Raw genomic sequence first — 15,725 nt, 5'->3', positions numbered from 1 at the left:
TTACCTGAATTTAAAGTAGTCAATAGCCTCAAGATTTTCTTAAATGATTTTAAACAAAAGTTAAGAAGACTTACTTAATGTGGTAAAATTTATTATTATTATTATTATTATTATAGAATAGCCACTGCCTACGCAATCCCCAATATATTGCACATTTACTGCGTTGCTCCGTTAGTCACCGTATTTGTAGCCTGAGTACCAGGGTCTTAGGATTTTATGCTGAATACCGATGCAGATGGGGATCTTTTGCATGCTAACCCTGATGGCCAGGGTGTGCATGTACACAAAGAAATATGCCAGTGATTTTAAGCCAGGTATCGTAGAACAGTTCCATCTAGCTAATTGTGAAGAGCAGGTATCTTGCAAACAATGTGTACATAGCATACGAGTGAGGCCATGTACATATTTGATGGTATGATTGCCCTCAAATAAGGCAAACAAAAGAATGAGAGAGAGAGGCGGAGAGACGGAGAGGGAAACAGACGAAAGATATAGAAGAGATGTAGCTTTACGTACATATGAAGCACATGTTTACGACGATATCTTGCCACACGTTTTAATCATTACAATAATGCAAATGTAACTTTTATTGAAGATTTTATTTATGGTGCTTTCGTCATCCGATACGTCTTTCAGGCCTAGTAAAGCTCTTATTTCCATACATGAGACAAATAAACAGACAAAAAAAGAGTTACACTTTGGAACTTTATTTTACAAAAATGCAAAAGAATGTGAAGAGGCACTCTGATGGAGTTGTTAGTTTGTTGTAAATGGATAAGAGACAACACAATGTAGTGTTATCAATGCAAGCTTTCACGGGTGATGTTGACCGATTGTTACGTTTTCGCTACCTCCCTGGTTTCCATTTTTTACTTGCCGCGGGTCAGTAAAACTTATTGGTGGTGCTGTGAATAAGCTTGAACCCATCATACATGATCATACATAGGCGTTAATGGTCAAACCCACTCCTTTTGTTTATGTCTTAAAATATGAGACAATTGTTTTCTTAAAATAAACGAATTTACATATGCAGATTTTTAAAAAAACTAACTTCTTTGAAGTCGTCATGTTATTCACAGTCCTATTTAAAAAATCGTTTTACTTCAGACACCGTATAGCCGTTTCAGTCTAACAACAAAAATGCTGATATAATGGAGTTTCATTTGCAACCTCAAAATCAAGTTTCCTCAAAAAAAAAAAAAAAAAAAAAAAAAAAAAAATCAACATAATAAAAATCTCCCCCTTCGCCCCCTCCAAAAATTGGTGTTTGATAACTACAAAGCAAATCTTGCCCTAAGTATATTCAGATGGCCGATTTTATTATTCTGTTGTGGATCAAAAATAACACGTCAAAATCTTATTTTCGTCGCTTTCCTTCACTTACCTCATTTCTTGAAAATGGCGCGGCACTATGGGATGCAGTTGCTAGGCAATGTTTTTATGATTGTTCGTTTATCGTCATCGTCATAAATGAAGTGTCGTCAGAGCTAGGTTTCGTCACACCAGCCGACGTCGATTGATTATTACGTCTCACGAGATCTCCTTGGAATCCAGTTTCCTTGGTTGGAAATACAACCCTTTTTTTTTTACTACAAAACTCTGTGAAACTAAAGTGGTGGATAAGCATATTGGTCTTCTATCGCATCATATATGTATTATTGTCGAACTGAAGTAGAGGATGGTAAGGTCGTGAGTAGATTGGTTTTTATATTCATTTCCTTTTTCTAAAACAATATCTTAAGTAATCAAGAGATGATATGGTTGCGTTTGCATTCTTGATTTTTTATTGGTGAGAACAGTAGGTTTTATAATGTTGATCACACCGTACGTGTACTTGTTATCTGTTGGAAGGTCAATTTGTTTCAAATTACTAAGATATCCTCAACGATTTTGTCTTACAACCTTTCCTTTAGGCCTATGGTGAAATCACACAGGATATGCACAGTGTATTGTTCGTGAAATACAGATTTGAACCCGGTTAGATCAATAATCAAAATTATTAAGATGAAACAAAACAAAAAATAGTCTTCGTGGTCATTGCACAGCCCAATATAAAAATCGCATTGATCCAAACACCGTATTGACGTTTTGGGCTATCACAAATGCTGATACAGTATTATATAAGACCTCAAAATCAAGTTTCTTTATAATAAACCAAAACCAAAAATTCCTAAACCAAAATTATCGTGAAATATTAACCCCCTCCCCCACCCGAAAAAAAAAAGATGTTTGCTAACTACCAGGACAAAGCGAATCCAGTCCTAAATATATTAAAAAATCCCCTTTTAGTATTCTATAAAGAAAAAATAACAGAAATAAATTCAGGTAGAAAAAGTTACGTTACAATCCCATTTTCCTCGCTCTCCTTCACTTAACCTTATTTCTTGAAAATGGCGCGGTACTATGGGATGCAGTTGCTGGGCCATCTTTTATCTCTGATTGGTCGTTCGTCGTCATCGCATCATAATGAAGTGTCCTAACATTCGTCACAACAGCCAACGCTGAGTGTTATTACGTCACACGAGATCTCCTTGGACTCCAGTTCCCTTGGTTGGAAATACATTTTTCTTGACCACAGAACTCGTCTAAAGTGGTGGATATATTGAACTCACATCATATTGTTGTCGAACTGGAGTAGAGGATGGCAAAACACATGTGAGGTGATTCTTACAGTCGGCATGACGTCACAAAATGGCCGCCACGCCCGGACTAGGGTAAAACAATCTGTAAGCTCCATTACTCCCCATGTTAAAATGATCAACTTTGATCGTCTGTATCTCTCACACCGGTAGATAATTAAACTTGACAACTGTTTAATTATATCAACATAGGTATTTAGTGTCAGGAAATGGCCATATAGGACCTTTTCTAGCATTGATGCCGATTTTATCAGCGATTGAAATGCACCTCTCTTACACTGTAATTATATGAGCTGCAGTTACAGTTCTGATTGTTTTTCAGGTAAGAAGTTCCAATGGCTTTGTTATCGGATGAATCTGTCTACTGACAGCGATTGAACAGAACTTACCTGGATCCTCAAACAATCATAGAGCCCTTTGAGGTGGTTTAATTGGAAGAAAGTGATCTTATCAGTTGGTGTCATTGTAGCAAATAGAACTAAAACAGATATGATCTTCACAGGTGTGGTCATTGTATTTGTCTTTGAAAAGGGGAGCTGAAAGAAAGCTCTAATGACAATTTACTAGTCTGATTTTATTACTGAAAGTACATGAGGCATGTTGCCATTTTGAGAATATGAACAAATTTTTCTAGTAATTTTTAATACCCATGTTGCTGCAGACAGAATTGAGATCATGGACAGAATAAAAATTTTACATACTAAATAAATCATTTAATTATTGTACTATGAAGTGTGTAAATGGCAATAATGTGCTATTGGAACAGATAAGTAATACTTTTTCTTTGTGATGTTGCACACTTTCATCAAGAGGATAGAACGCAAGAAAGGCTATCAATGCACATACTCCAGTATATGAACTGGAAGAAACAAGCGGGTGGAGCTGTTTGCTGAGTAAAATCTATTAACCCATGCAATTAGAAAAAACACTCAGCAATCAAATTATTGTTATGGATTGGACACTACTGTTATATTTGCTTAAGTGTTGTATATCATAGAAATTCTAATTCATTTTTACCGTACAAATGTTAATTCAGAATGCAACTTTACAGCATATGTCAAGGAATTTTATAACCCCTTTCTTACATACCTTATAGATAGAAATAAAATGTAAATTTAAAGTCAACAAGTTTATTGTATCTTTCATTTTGCATTTTGTTTAAGAATTCAAAGTGATTTATGACGGTTAAATATGCATTCAATTCAGATTTTTATAGATAGTACTTTGTATTGTGATATTGAGTCTGATGTTCTAAAAATGAAAATGAAATCACTACCTTATGAATTTATATTATTTTCTAAAAAAAAAACACCATGAACTTCATTTAGCATCAGAGTCAAAAATGATTTGTAGATTTTGACAACTTATAAAGATTTAAGTGAGGCTTTCATTCAAAACTTTTTGTTTAATTGGATAATTATGGATGAATCTATTTATGAAAAATAATTTTGGCAGGCCTCTAATGAAATTTTTTACGTTTTTGCAGAAATTATAAAAGCTGAAAAAGTATTTCATAGTCTCTTCAAACATAATCCAGACAACAGTAGAAAAATAAATTTTAATGAAAAACACAGCAGTGACAAATTAAAATTCTTTTTGAAAGCACATTAATTGCATTACTTGAGACACCTGCTTTGAACACGACAGGACTTAGCAGTGCTACCCAAGCCCCTTTTTCTAGCTTGCTTATCAAATCTTTCAAACTGAGACCTCTAAAAGCGATATGAATATAATAGTTTTCTTTGTTTAGATAATGATTTTATTATACAAGAATTCTGACTGTATATTAATGAACTGGGTGCGTATACGTCATAGTGTTCCAGTAGGAAAAATTGCTTTAAAAATAGTACACCACCATCGTTGATAAAGTCGCCACTGACGCTAGAAAATCCTTTTGATGGCCATTTCCCTGAGCTAAATGCTTAAGTGAATAGCAACAAACAGTTGTCACGCGTATTTGTTCACAGATATACTTGATACAAACGATAAAATATACCTATTACAACATGCATCTGGTGTAAACTGAAATTGCAGCCCGTTGGCCATGGAGGAGTGTTGGTATTATCGCTGATAAAATCACCATTAGCTCTAGAAAATCCTCCTGAGGTCCATTGACTGACGCTAAAAACCCTAGTGAATATAACCAAGTGGTTGTCACTAGTAATTGTCCTCTGGTCTGCTTGATATGAACGATCAAAGTTCACCAATTTAACATTGAGAGTTATGGGCGCAAGCCAATGTTTTACCCTAGTCCAAAATGAGAGCCTCGTTCTGGGTTCAGTAATCCGGTAACCGACTGTAAGAATTGAATTTTACAGTTGTATATTCATTTCCTTATTCTAAAACTTTACCTAAAGTAATCAATAGATGGAATGGTTTTGGCTGCATTCTTGATATTTTATGGATGAAAATGGTACGTTTTATAATGTTGAAAACATCTTACGTGTTATCTGTTGTATGGTCCATTTTTTTTCAAATAAAATATAATCAACAGCTTTGTCTTACATCTTATTTCCTGTGGGTTAAATGACGCGGCATACATGCATATCGCATTGTTCGTGAAACATTTGACCCCGGTTCGACCAATAATCATAAAAAGATGAAACAGAAAAAATACCTTTACAAAAATATTTTACATCACATCCCTGTCATCATTAATGCTAATTTTGATCAAATTTCGAATTGCCACGATTCTATCAGTTATAAGGAACAAGTCACCGTTTTGGGAATGCCGCAGTAAATTAATGCTACGGGAAAAAAATTTAAAATTTGAATTGTACAGTAAGGCAAATATTTTTTCACCGAATAACATTACGTCAATTAATTAGGCATATTAACTTCCCTTTTTCCTAATTATTTCATTTATCAGACTCACATCAACAAAACAAATGGGATATCATCAAACACTTTATTTCTTCGTTGCAGGTACAGTTTGTACATTATAATATCTATATAATAAACATGATAAAACCACACTAACTTCATCATAAACAGTTTCATCCATTCTATTATATATATTTTCTCACAATTTAGATGCAATGAGATGAAGGCAAAAATTAAATAGTTCATATGGAATTCTGTTAAGTAAATAATATTATATGATTTTTATTTGACCATAGAAATTGCATGGATGGAATAAAAGAAGATAAATGGAATGTTAGTCACATCCAAATATCATTAATCAGACCTTGACACTTACACCTACATGATAAAAACCAGATAAATTCTAATTGGACGGATATAGTTGATTATAGACCCAATTATAAGAATAAAATATTGGATACCTCACATAATATGAATAAGAGAATAAATCACATTTACATGTTAAAAAATCAATGTAAGCAAATCAAGATATAGAACTGTTTACACATAAAATAGAGTATATCAATCACATAGTTATCTGGACAACTAAATTTGACTTTGCAGTCTTCCATGTAAAAGCACACCTTTTCATACAGAGAAAAAAAAATACATGTTCTATCAGTTGAGCCATGAATTTACAGTATGCTACAAATTGCCACAGACTATCCTTACCTGGCAATTCAATGTAAAAAAAAAGACTACTGTTTGACAATAAATAAATAAATAAATTAATTAATTAATTAATTAATTGACAAAAATAGTCTAGATATATAAATCTTTGCATCTGACTTTTTTTTTAATCTTTGAGTCAAAAGGAACCTCCACTTACTTGTTTACCTATTTACAAATTGTTTGCAACAGCTAGTTTCATAAAAAAAGAAAATGGAAATGGACCTCATTTAAATTTTGCATTAAGGAACATGAGATTCAACCATACATACTGTGTATCTTTAATGCTAAGTGCTATCTCCTACTGTTTCACAAGTAATCAGCAAAGTGATCTTGTAGTATAAAATTTGAATGTTGTCACTAAGTCACTTATTCAAAAGCAAGTGCACTACCACCATAGAAGCATGTATCTCATTATAATGTTTAATCTGCATTATAACGTTATAATATGCATTATTTGCACAAACTGTCTTGGCTAGATGCTTTTATGTGGCACCACTGAGGACTCAATTTCAGTTTGAAAAATGGTCCAAATCTGGCTTGTCTTTTGAGGATATTCCTCAAGAAGGACTTTTTTTGTTGATAAATAATACTGTATGCATAGTGTGGAACATACTCCTCATCAAACAACATAGGCTCAGCTTGTATTATACCATAAATGAGCTTTTATATTGCCTTTGTACAGTAGAGGCAAGCATACACCTGTGCATGGACAGACCACAACAGGGCTTCAAACACTTTGTTTAAATGAGTGCATGCTATTAATTTTTTCCACCTTTTCATGTTACCAGTAAGTCTGACATCACCAATTACTCTTCAGAGTTGACAAAGCCTTGTTGGAAATGGTTCCAAAATTCTGTGTATAGCTCCCGAAGGCAGCCTTTGTGTGGCCATGAGATGGGTTGTTCCTCACATTGTCAAACTGCTTTCTACCAAAGGAAGGCTTGGTACGCTGCCCCTCTTTGGCCGAAGATGGCCTTTGCCCTGGAACCTGTGTGGAAAAAAAAAAATTTCTTGATAAAAAAAGAATGAAAATTTTTATCACACATTTTTCCAAATAGAAGCAATCTGTTGTTTTCTATTTGAACTCAACATTAGATTCAAAACAACCTCATTGTATATAGTAAAATGAAATGAAAAATAAACATGAAATTTCGTAAGGAAAAAATCTACTTACAATTCTTGAGCTAGAGATTGCGAGTCCTGTCTTGTCATCTCTGGTGATAATGGGGTTATTACTCCTGAACATCCCAGCAGACGTGGTCCTGGCATGCCTTCCTGCTGCTGGGGCAGATCCCTGTCTCTCCTTCTTTACATTTGGAGAGTCACCCTGAAATTCAAGTTGTGATTTGCTATGAATATGTTAAATTAAATTAAATTAATATAAAGATCGTCACATAAGACAAATCATTCATTAAAAAAGTGAGAAAAATTGGAATATAATATAAATCTTTCAGATTTCTTTCAACCTTTAGCCCTAACATGTACCACAAAAAAAGTGTCACCAAATACTTGGTGAAGTTAACATCAATAAATAATTATCAATATCTATAAACTTTTTTATTTGCTGATGCATCCCCATCTACCCTCAGCCAAAACCATAGATCTGCTCACCTTTTCTCCTCCATGCACATTTTCGTAGCTCCTCTGTCTGGGTAATGCTTTCTTAACTTGGGACTGGGGTGGATTAGGATGGGTAGTTCTTCCAAATGCCACAACTGAAGATAGCATTGAAAATAACATCAAAAAATAGAAACAATCAATGGTAACAACTATACTGAATCTTTACAGTGAAAATTTGCAGTATAATAATAATAATAATAATAATAATAATAATAATAATAATAATAAATAAGTACAAATTCATTTAAAAAAAGAATATTTCTAATATTAAAGCATACCTGGTGCTGGCTGTGTAGTCTGGGGCTGTGCAGGTCTCACTGTCACTGGAGTTGCAACTTTGGGAGAAGCACCATTACTTAGATAACCATTGGCTTGTGATGATAGTGGCTCACTGGGAGGCACCTGCTCCTTCTGAACCTTGCTCTCTTCTTCTTCTTTTCTTTTCTTTCTTCTCTCTGCTTTCTTTTCCATTATCATCTAAAAAGGAGTGCTTACAATCAAATATCAGACTTTCATGATAAATAAAGACATGAAAATAAGATTCAGTGCTCATATTTCTCTTGCAAAAACTGTATCATAGGAATTATATATTATAAAAAAGGAAACATACTTCAATGAAAATAAAATTATATGAAAACATTTCAGTCAATCTCTTGTTTTGCAGACGTCAGAAAAGGTATATCAACCTCAGCAGTGCCTCAGTAGATTAAAAAAAAAAACACATTAACATCATCCAAAGTCTATGACTGTAAAATACTGATATAGAAAATGACACACTCTATACAGAATCAACCAAAGCAACCAACCTCATACAGTTTATTCCTGTACTCTTCAACACTTAGTTGCACATCATCACTAAGTGGGGGGACAACATCACGACCAATGTCCAGCTCATCTTCTGGACTGTGAAATCTCTGCACGTAAGGATGCTTCAGAGCCTCCTCAGCAGTAAGTCTCTTGTCTGGGTTGAAGTGCAGTAGTTTCTTCAGTAGGTCTATTGCATCTTTGGGTGCATCTGGGAGTAAGTCTTCCATGGGCTTTTTGGGTCTATTCATTGAAAATTGTTAGTATGAAAATACGTTTTTTTTATATCCACTGCAATTTGATTTATACAAGTCATAGCTATTATTGTTATCCACTGTCACTGAAACTTTACTTTTCATTAACACAATTAATATGGCTACAATTTACAAAGTTCAAGTAAAAATAAATTTTAAAAAGATGAAACATTAAAAAGACTGTATGCTAGATGTTCTAGAAGGAATTGACAAATACTCTTACCTTATTGCAGCTTTGTCTAAGATGGAAGCACCATATGCAGATTTTAAACTTTCAATATCTGAAAAAGAATTAGTGATTATAAAATGAAAAAAATGAAAGCCAAGAATTCAACATTTTCTATGTAATGGCCATTTCCCCATGAAAATGAAAATAAATAGAATAATAGTCATGATTGTGATTCCTAAAAACTTACAAAACATTTCTTAAAAGAAACATTAATTTCTGAACAAGTTAAAAACACTAGACAAACATTTTCAATCCAACCATTTTAATATTGCCATGTCATAAAAATGCTTTGAAAACCTACCACTTTTAGAAGGAGGAGTGATGGATGACATAATTTTCTCAATCTGATTGAGTGTAGAACTGCCTGGAAATAGGGGTTTGCCTAATAACAATTCCCCTAATATACAACCTAAGCTCCACATATCAACACCTTTGGTATATCTGAAAAAAAAAACACAAAACATAAAATAGCTCGAAAACCCTTGGAAGAATGATCATCATGACACAAGTAATTTTATACTGAAGTGATACATATAATTTTCATAATTTTTGAATATCTAGTGACATATCTGAGAACTAATTGTCAAATAATGAGTACATTTTATGAATCAAATAATTTATTTTATAAACATTGCAAAATAAAATTTATGTCCATTCATAAACATTGCAAAATAAAATTTATGTCCATTCAATCATTATAACTGAAATGCAACCCAGTCACAACCCAGATGAATGTCTCAAAAAATGAAAAAAAAAGGAAATCACCTATGAGAAGCTAAAAGAATCTCCGGAGCTCTGTACCACCGTGTTGCTACATATTCTGTGAGATTAGGATCTGTCCCTTCGTCCATTTCCAACTGGGTGAGTGACCTTGACAGACCAAAATCACAAACTTTCACAAAGCATTCCCCATCCAGAAGAACATTTGATGGCTGGAATGTAAAAAGAAAATTAAAAAACGTGTCTAGAACATACAGATTGACTTAACTGATTTTTTAAAAGAAAAATACACAGACATTTAGGTAAAACAGATGAATTCCATATCATAATTAGTATCAATCTAGATGGTAAAAAAATATGACAAATGGAATAACTTGTTTCCTCTTAGATGTCTGTTGAATAATAAAGAAAAAAATGCATAACTTGAATTAAAAACAAAGATAATAACAATAAAACCATGCAGTGATATATGAAGCATTTAAATATAAAACTTAAAAGAATAATTGTACCTTCTGGTCCCTGTGTATGACGTTGCCAGAATGCATGTACTTGGTTGCTTTTAAAAGCTGGTACATAATGTAACGTTTGTGAATGTCTTTTAGGATATTTCCTTTCTTGATAACATTATGCAGGTCTGTGTCTGAAACAAGATACATACAGGCTGCATTGGAATTCTACAGGAAATAAAGGGAGAAAAAAAAAAAAAAAAAAAAAACAATTCTGACTTCCAGGAAATCTCTTAAATTATTCCTTTGGGACTGCAACCTGAGACAGTCATGCTATATGCTTTATGCATTACATAAGAAGAAAAGAACTATGGTTATCAATCACATAAATAAAACTGTTCCCAAGCAAAATGGAGATATTTACAATTAGATCTACTCCCAACAGTACACAAAGTAACAACCTGGGTCAATATTCCAACAAATTACAGCCAAACAAGGAGAATAAATGATAGAAAAAGGCAAGTACTGTTTTAGTTCATCAAGATCACAATGAAAAAAAATCCCGACCATATGCAATTGCAAAATGTAAACATGATTGCCATGTTATAAGCATAGGAACTCTGCTACCAACATAAAATCAATAATCAGCCTACAGGGGCATGTTTAATCAATTGTCTTAATGTTTACATGGATTCTGAGTGAAAAATAATCAACCTCTAGAGACAGGCCCTTTTTATCAGACAATATTGATCTCACATAATCTAAAGATCGCCAAGGACAAGCTCTTTTCAAAAAGGATCTAATAAATACACAATAGATAAAACACATAGCTTCTGACAGAGTTACATAAAATACTTACCCATGAATTCAAATACTAGATAGATATCTTTGTCATTCTCAGCTTTCATTACATTATGAAGTTTTACAATGTTTGGATGATCTCCAAATTCTTGAAGAAACATGATTTCCCTAAAAGTTCTCTGAAAGGGAAGTAATGTTTACAATTTAGTTTTATTTATATCTTAAAATAAAATTATTCACTTTTAATATAGATATCATAGAGATATTTATTCAAATTCTTCTAATCAAATTGCCAACATCAAATTAAGTAACATCATTTTAATATAAAATGCATTCAAAACAGATGAATCACGAATACAGAAAAATAAATGGGTACATTGGTAGTATGAACCTCTTTATTCTATGAAAATGAAGTCATCATGTGAGTTCACCTTGAAATGTGTACCTTAGATTCTTAGTTAAATTGGTTGACCTAATTATTAATTTACATAAAATCTATAATGCCATCAGATTTGAGAAAGAAAAAAAGAATAAATACAGCATTTATAGCTACCTGTGCATCTGTCTGATTGCGGAATGCATCAAAAATCTTCTTCAGGGCAACCACTTCTCCTGTCCTTTTATCTACAGCCTTCCAAACTATACCATATGCCTGGGTATGAAATACAAATGACTTTAATGGTAGATGTGGTGAAGAGGCTACAAGGTAGTGGTGTTCAATTAGCAGCAAGTACTCAGTTACTGGTGTATTTATAGGTCATGAATTACAACTTTTTCGGGGTCATACATATAATAGTTTTACACGAAACACATTATTTTCTTTCATTCCTTGGGGAGAAATACCAAATGTCATTCAGGGGTTAATATAAATTTCACCCCCTCCCATCATACTGTATTTGATTGAATGATATTTTAATGTACCTTTTTTGTATGCTAATTATATTATAAATAACAATCCCTTATCTATTTCTAATTCAGGTCAGGAGTACTGAATATGTATTTTTATCTCATTATATTAGATGCAATGCCACCTTTAAAAGTAAACAACGCCCTGTTTGTTAGTAGTCCACGACAGCTGGACAACACGTCAGTCATTTACCTCAAATTTCGAACATTTTAGAACGCTCATTAATAGAAAATCAAAATTAAAATGCGCCCTCAAATTGGCAACTGCATTAGGTGAGACTTTCAGTACATATCTGAAAACAACAGCTTGTTATTACTACACCCATTTCAAATAAAGCAGCACATATTTACAAAAAATGAATGACGTGCAAGACGGTCGATGTGGTATGCGTGTGTGGTCGATGTGCGAGGTCTTCCCAGATTGACGGGAAAAAACGAATTATTGCCAACTGTATTTAATTAACCCAGTGGATCAGGCAAACCACTTACCCCTTTGCCTAGCCTCTTCTTCACCTCATATTTTTTGGTAACGTGTGGCTCTATTTCTGAGCTCATTTTCTCAGTTTCACTAGGTCTCCGTCATACAACGGCTTCGACCTAACAACACATAAAAACAACTAAGTTCGCATTTTTCATGAAGAAAAATAGTTTTTTGAAAAACGTTGGAATAAATAAATAACACAAAAAATTGGGCTTATATCTACTTCTTATTCATTAAATCATGTCAGTTATACATTTTTTCTTATTTTAAAAATACATTTTCCATTAAAAACATCGTTTTGCGCATGGATATATTCGAGTAAAAAGTCGTACACACTATATGGTGACGAAAGAGCTATTCGTGTATTTTGTGTTGTTGTCATGGTACAATATTTTCGGATGCATTCGTGAAATATTCCGAAGTTGGACGAAAAATTACGCTTGCGCACTACGAGCAGCGGTGCACATGAAATCGGTCGACGTTAGTTCCAAGACTCAAGTCTAAGGTCCACCACGCACTTGCATTGCGCATGTGAAGGTCGTATATAAATAGGTCATCGCTAATGACGCTATATAATCTATGACATGATATGTGTAATTGCCAATGGGGTATAACAGCGTTGAGGGTCTGCCGCTATATTTTTCATTCAATTGAATTTTTTGTTATTCAATGTTTCATATTCATGCAATATTCTTTTTTCCATTCAATGTTGTCTCATATTTTCTTGCAGTATTTTTCATGCAATTCTTTCATGCAATTATTTTTTCATTCAATGTTGTTTCAAATTTTTTTTCCTTCAATGTTGTCTCATATTTTCATGCAGTAATATTAATACATCAGTGTATGGACCTTCCAGCACTAACATCCCATAGACAGATTTTTAGGGCAGTGCCACAGCTCTGTATGAATTCTGGTGAAAACTTTCTTCAAATTTTTTTTTCTTTAAATATAATTTTCACATAGTGTTTATAATGCATTAGAATAAAATTATAAACATAAATAAAATACGTAAAAATTTAGTGACAGTGTGGCAGGCTTGTGCGTTTTTATTTATTTATTTATTTATTTATTTATTTATTTATTTATTTTAATACTGATTTTTAATTTTGAAAATCTATTTTTTTTTTCAGGATAAGTTTAACAAACTAGAACTATATAGATCTACTAGTATAAAATAGTAATCATGATAATAAAATCCTGAAATTTGAGATATGAAAATTAAACCTGCATGGATATAGAATTTCATTTTTTTTTTACTGTACATGCTTTAAAGGATTTTAAGTAAACTTCATACTCTAGTATCCTGATAGCAGTAGGCCTACTTGTGCGAATGCAAAAAAAATCTTTATTACAACAGAAAAACAATCAAATGCACAGACATATGAATAAGTTGTCACAGTTTTCCAGTTTTATGCAATCCATGTTTGCAAACCTCTTATTTTTTTCAACAGTGCAAATAAAAAAATGTTTTTCTCATCTGATTTGCTTATACACTTTGCCTTATGCAAGTTATATATTGGTTTTGGATTATTTCAACATTGCAGTCATGTAGAATTTATGCCCACTGAAATACATGGAGTCTGTAACATGCCTGAAAATCATTCAAAATGTTCAGTGATGTTTGTCAAAGTTAGCAGACACGCTACCGATGGCTCAGATGCAGTAAAACTACCGCTGAGGAGAGTTGAGGAATACCTTCGTGTTACCAATGTCAATTAACATTGACCTCCTAATTCACAGAGGCCAAGGGACTCTGCTACTTCTGGAAGTCAGAAACGTGGTCCTCTCCTGCTAAATCATAGATAACCTGAAGTATTTTATCACATTTGTAAATACAATAGTTACCTTGCTCAGTTATACCAATCAAAATCTGTGGTGTTCAACTTTTGGTGTGAATTTTAAGTTAGTCACGCTTAATAATCAGCACAAAGATGTCATAATACACGTACTATAATTAGTACTATCTCTATAATCAGCACTATCAATGTCATTGTTGTATTACATGGTGACCCCCAAATAGAGAAGAACCTATAAATTTTTTTTTATTTCTACGAAGGTTTTTTCCCTTGGTTGATTAAGAGATGTTGGAAAGATTATTGTTCCAATATTTCATGTACTAACTAGATTTGTACAGTATACCCTGAAAGAGAGAGAAAAAAATGTCTTGTGGGTTCTATTTTTTCAGTTATTTCTACTGTCAGGCCATGTTAAATTATTTACACATTTAGGATTTTGTTTTAAAACTTGCAATAACAGTTTACAATGGAATTTCATATTTATTAATGTAACACCAAAGTCGTATCATGTTTAATCAATGATAATATTAATAATATGTTTCTGATGCAGATTTCTCAATTATTTTTCAATAAAACTGAGAATTTTGTTCAACTTATAAATATGAATTTTCTCATAAATATTTGGAAAAAAAATTAAAATGTCCATAAACTTGTACAGACTTGATGATCAGACGGATGATGTACAATCTGATTATGCTACATTTTCGATCAGTACTTTGTATTCTGTCCATCCTTGCCTGAAGTTTGTACCTGTTAACTTGCGATGGTTAATGGGAGCAAATATAACAGGACCAATTTAACATGGTACTTTGTTGGATACTTCAATAAAAGTCTGTTTAAAATCTCTTTGTTTTCTGAAACTAACCAGACTGCAACAAACTTCTGATAACAAACGTGAATTTAAACCTTAAATATAAGGAAAATACAAATTCTGAGGCATACCCATACCCCATACCCCCAATAAAAAATTAATTTGAAGGAGGATTTGCATTCTTCCCTTAGTTCATGATCACAACAGGTCCAGCGATCTACAAGGATACAATGGAACATTTTTTCCATGCAGTGAATCTTAGCTTGTGAATGAAGCTAATGACTGAAGACTAAAATGTAGGCCTGCAACAAACGAAGAGGAATGATATTTCACAACTATTGCAGCAGTTTTGTGAACCCAAAGGTACTGTACCAGTACCTTGTACATGCAGGGCCTGAAACCTGAAATGTATATAGGTGAAATAAGAGTAACGTATTCTGTAATGTACACATGAATAAGAATTGTTTTTATTTTTTTGTACATAATCCTACAGCTAAACAGTAAATCCTTGTATTATGTGGTTTGGGGTCAATCATTCTGCAAAATGAAACATACGCTTTCAAATATATATATATTATATAATCATATATATATCTTCACTATCAACTAGCCAAAGATCACAGGGTGGATTTTCCATATTTCCCTATATAACCTGCCGCACTGGTAGGAGTACCGTTTGTCCAA

General features: G+C 33.0%; 1 protein-coding gene across 1 annotated transcript; it reads right to left on the bottom strand.

The window, feature by feature from the left end:
• Positions 1-5,533: 5,533 nt before the first annotated feature.
• LOC106176147 (extracellular signal-regulated kinase 2) lies at positions 5,534-12,601 on the bottom strand. Its single transcript, XM_013558401.3, has 12 exons — positions 12,443-12,601; positions 11,601-11,699; positions 11,106-11,226; positions 10,310-10,440; positions 9,846-10,012; positions 9,382-9,521; positions 9,075-9,132; positions 8,600-8,840; positions 8,072-8,270; positions 7,785-7,888; positions 7,348-7,500; positions 5,534-7,161 (listed from the first exon to the last, which is right to left on the bottom strand). The coding sequence occupies exons 1-12, from the start codon at positions 12,506-12,508 to the stop codon at positions 6,973-6,975; spliced, it is 1,668 nt and encodes a 555-aa protein (XP_013413855.2). The 5' UTR covers positions 12,509-12,601; the 3' UTR covers positions 5,534-6,972.
• Between the last annotated feature and the right edge of the window lie 3,124 nt (positions 12,602-15,725).

This window comes from Lingula anatina, chromosome 1 (genome assembly GCF_051362555.1).
Source record: "Lingula anatina isolate TDL-2025a chromosome 1, LinAna3.0, whole genome shotgun sequence".
NCBI classification, from domain to species: domain Eukaryota; kingdom Metazoa; phylum Brachiopoda; class Lingulata; order Lingulida; family Lingulidae; genus Lingula; species Lingula anatina.
Note: the sequence above shows the minus strand (reverse complement) of the source record. Positions and strands in the feature narration are given on the sequence as shown.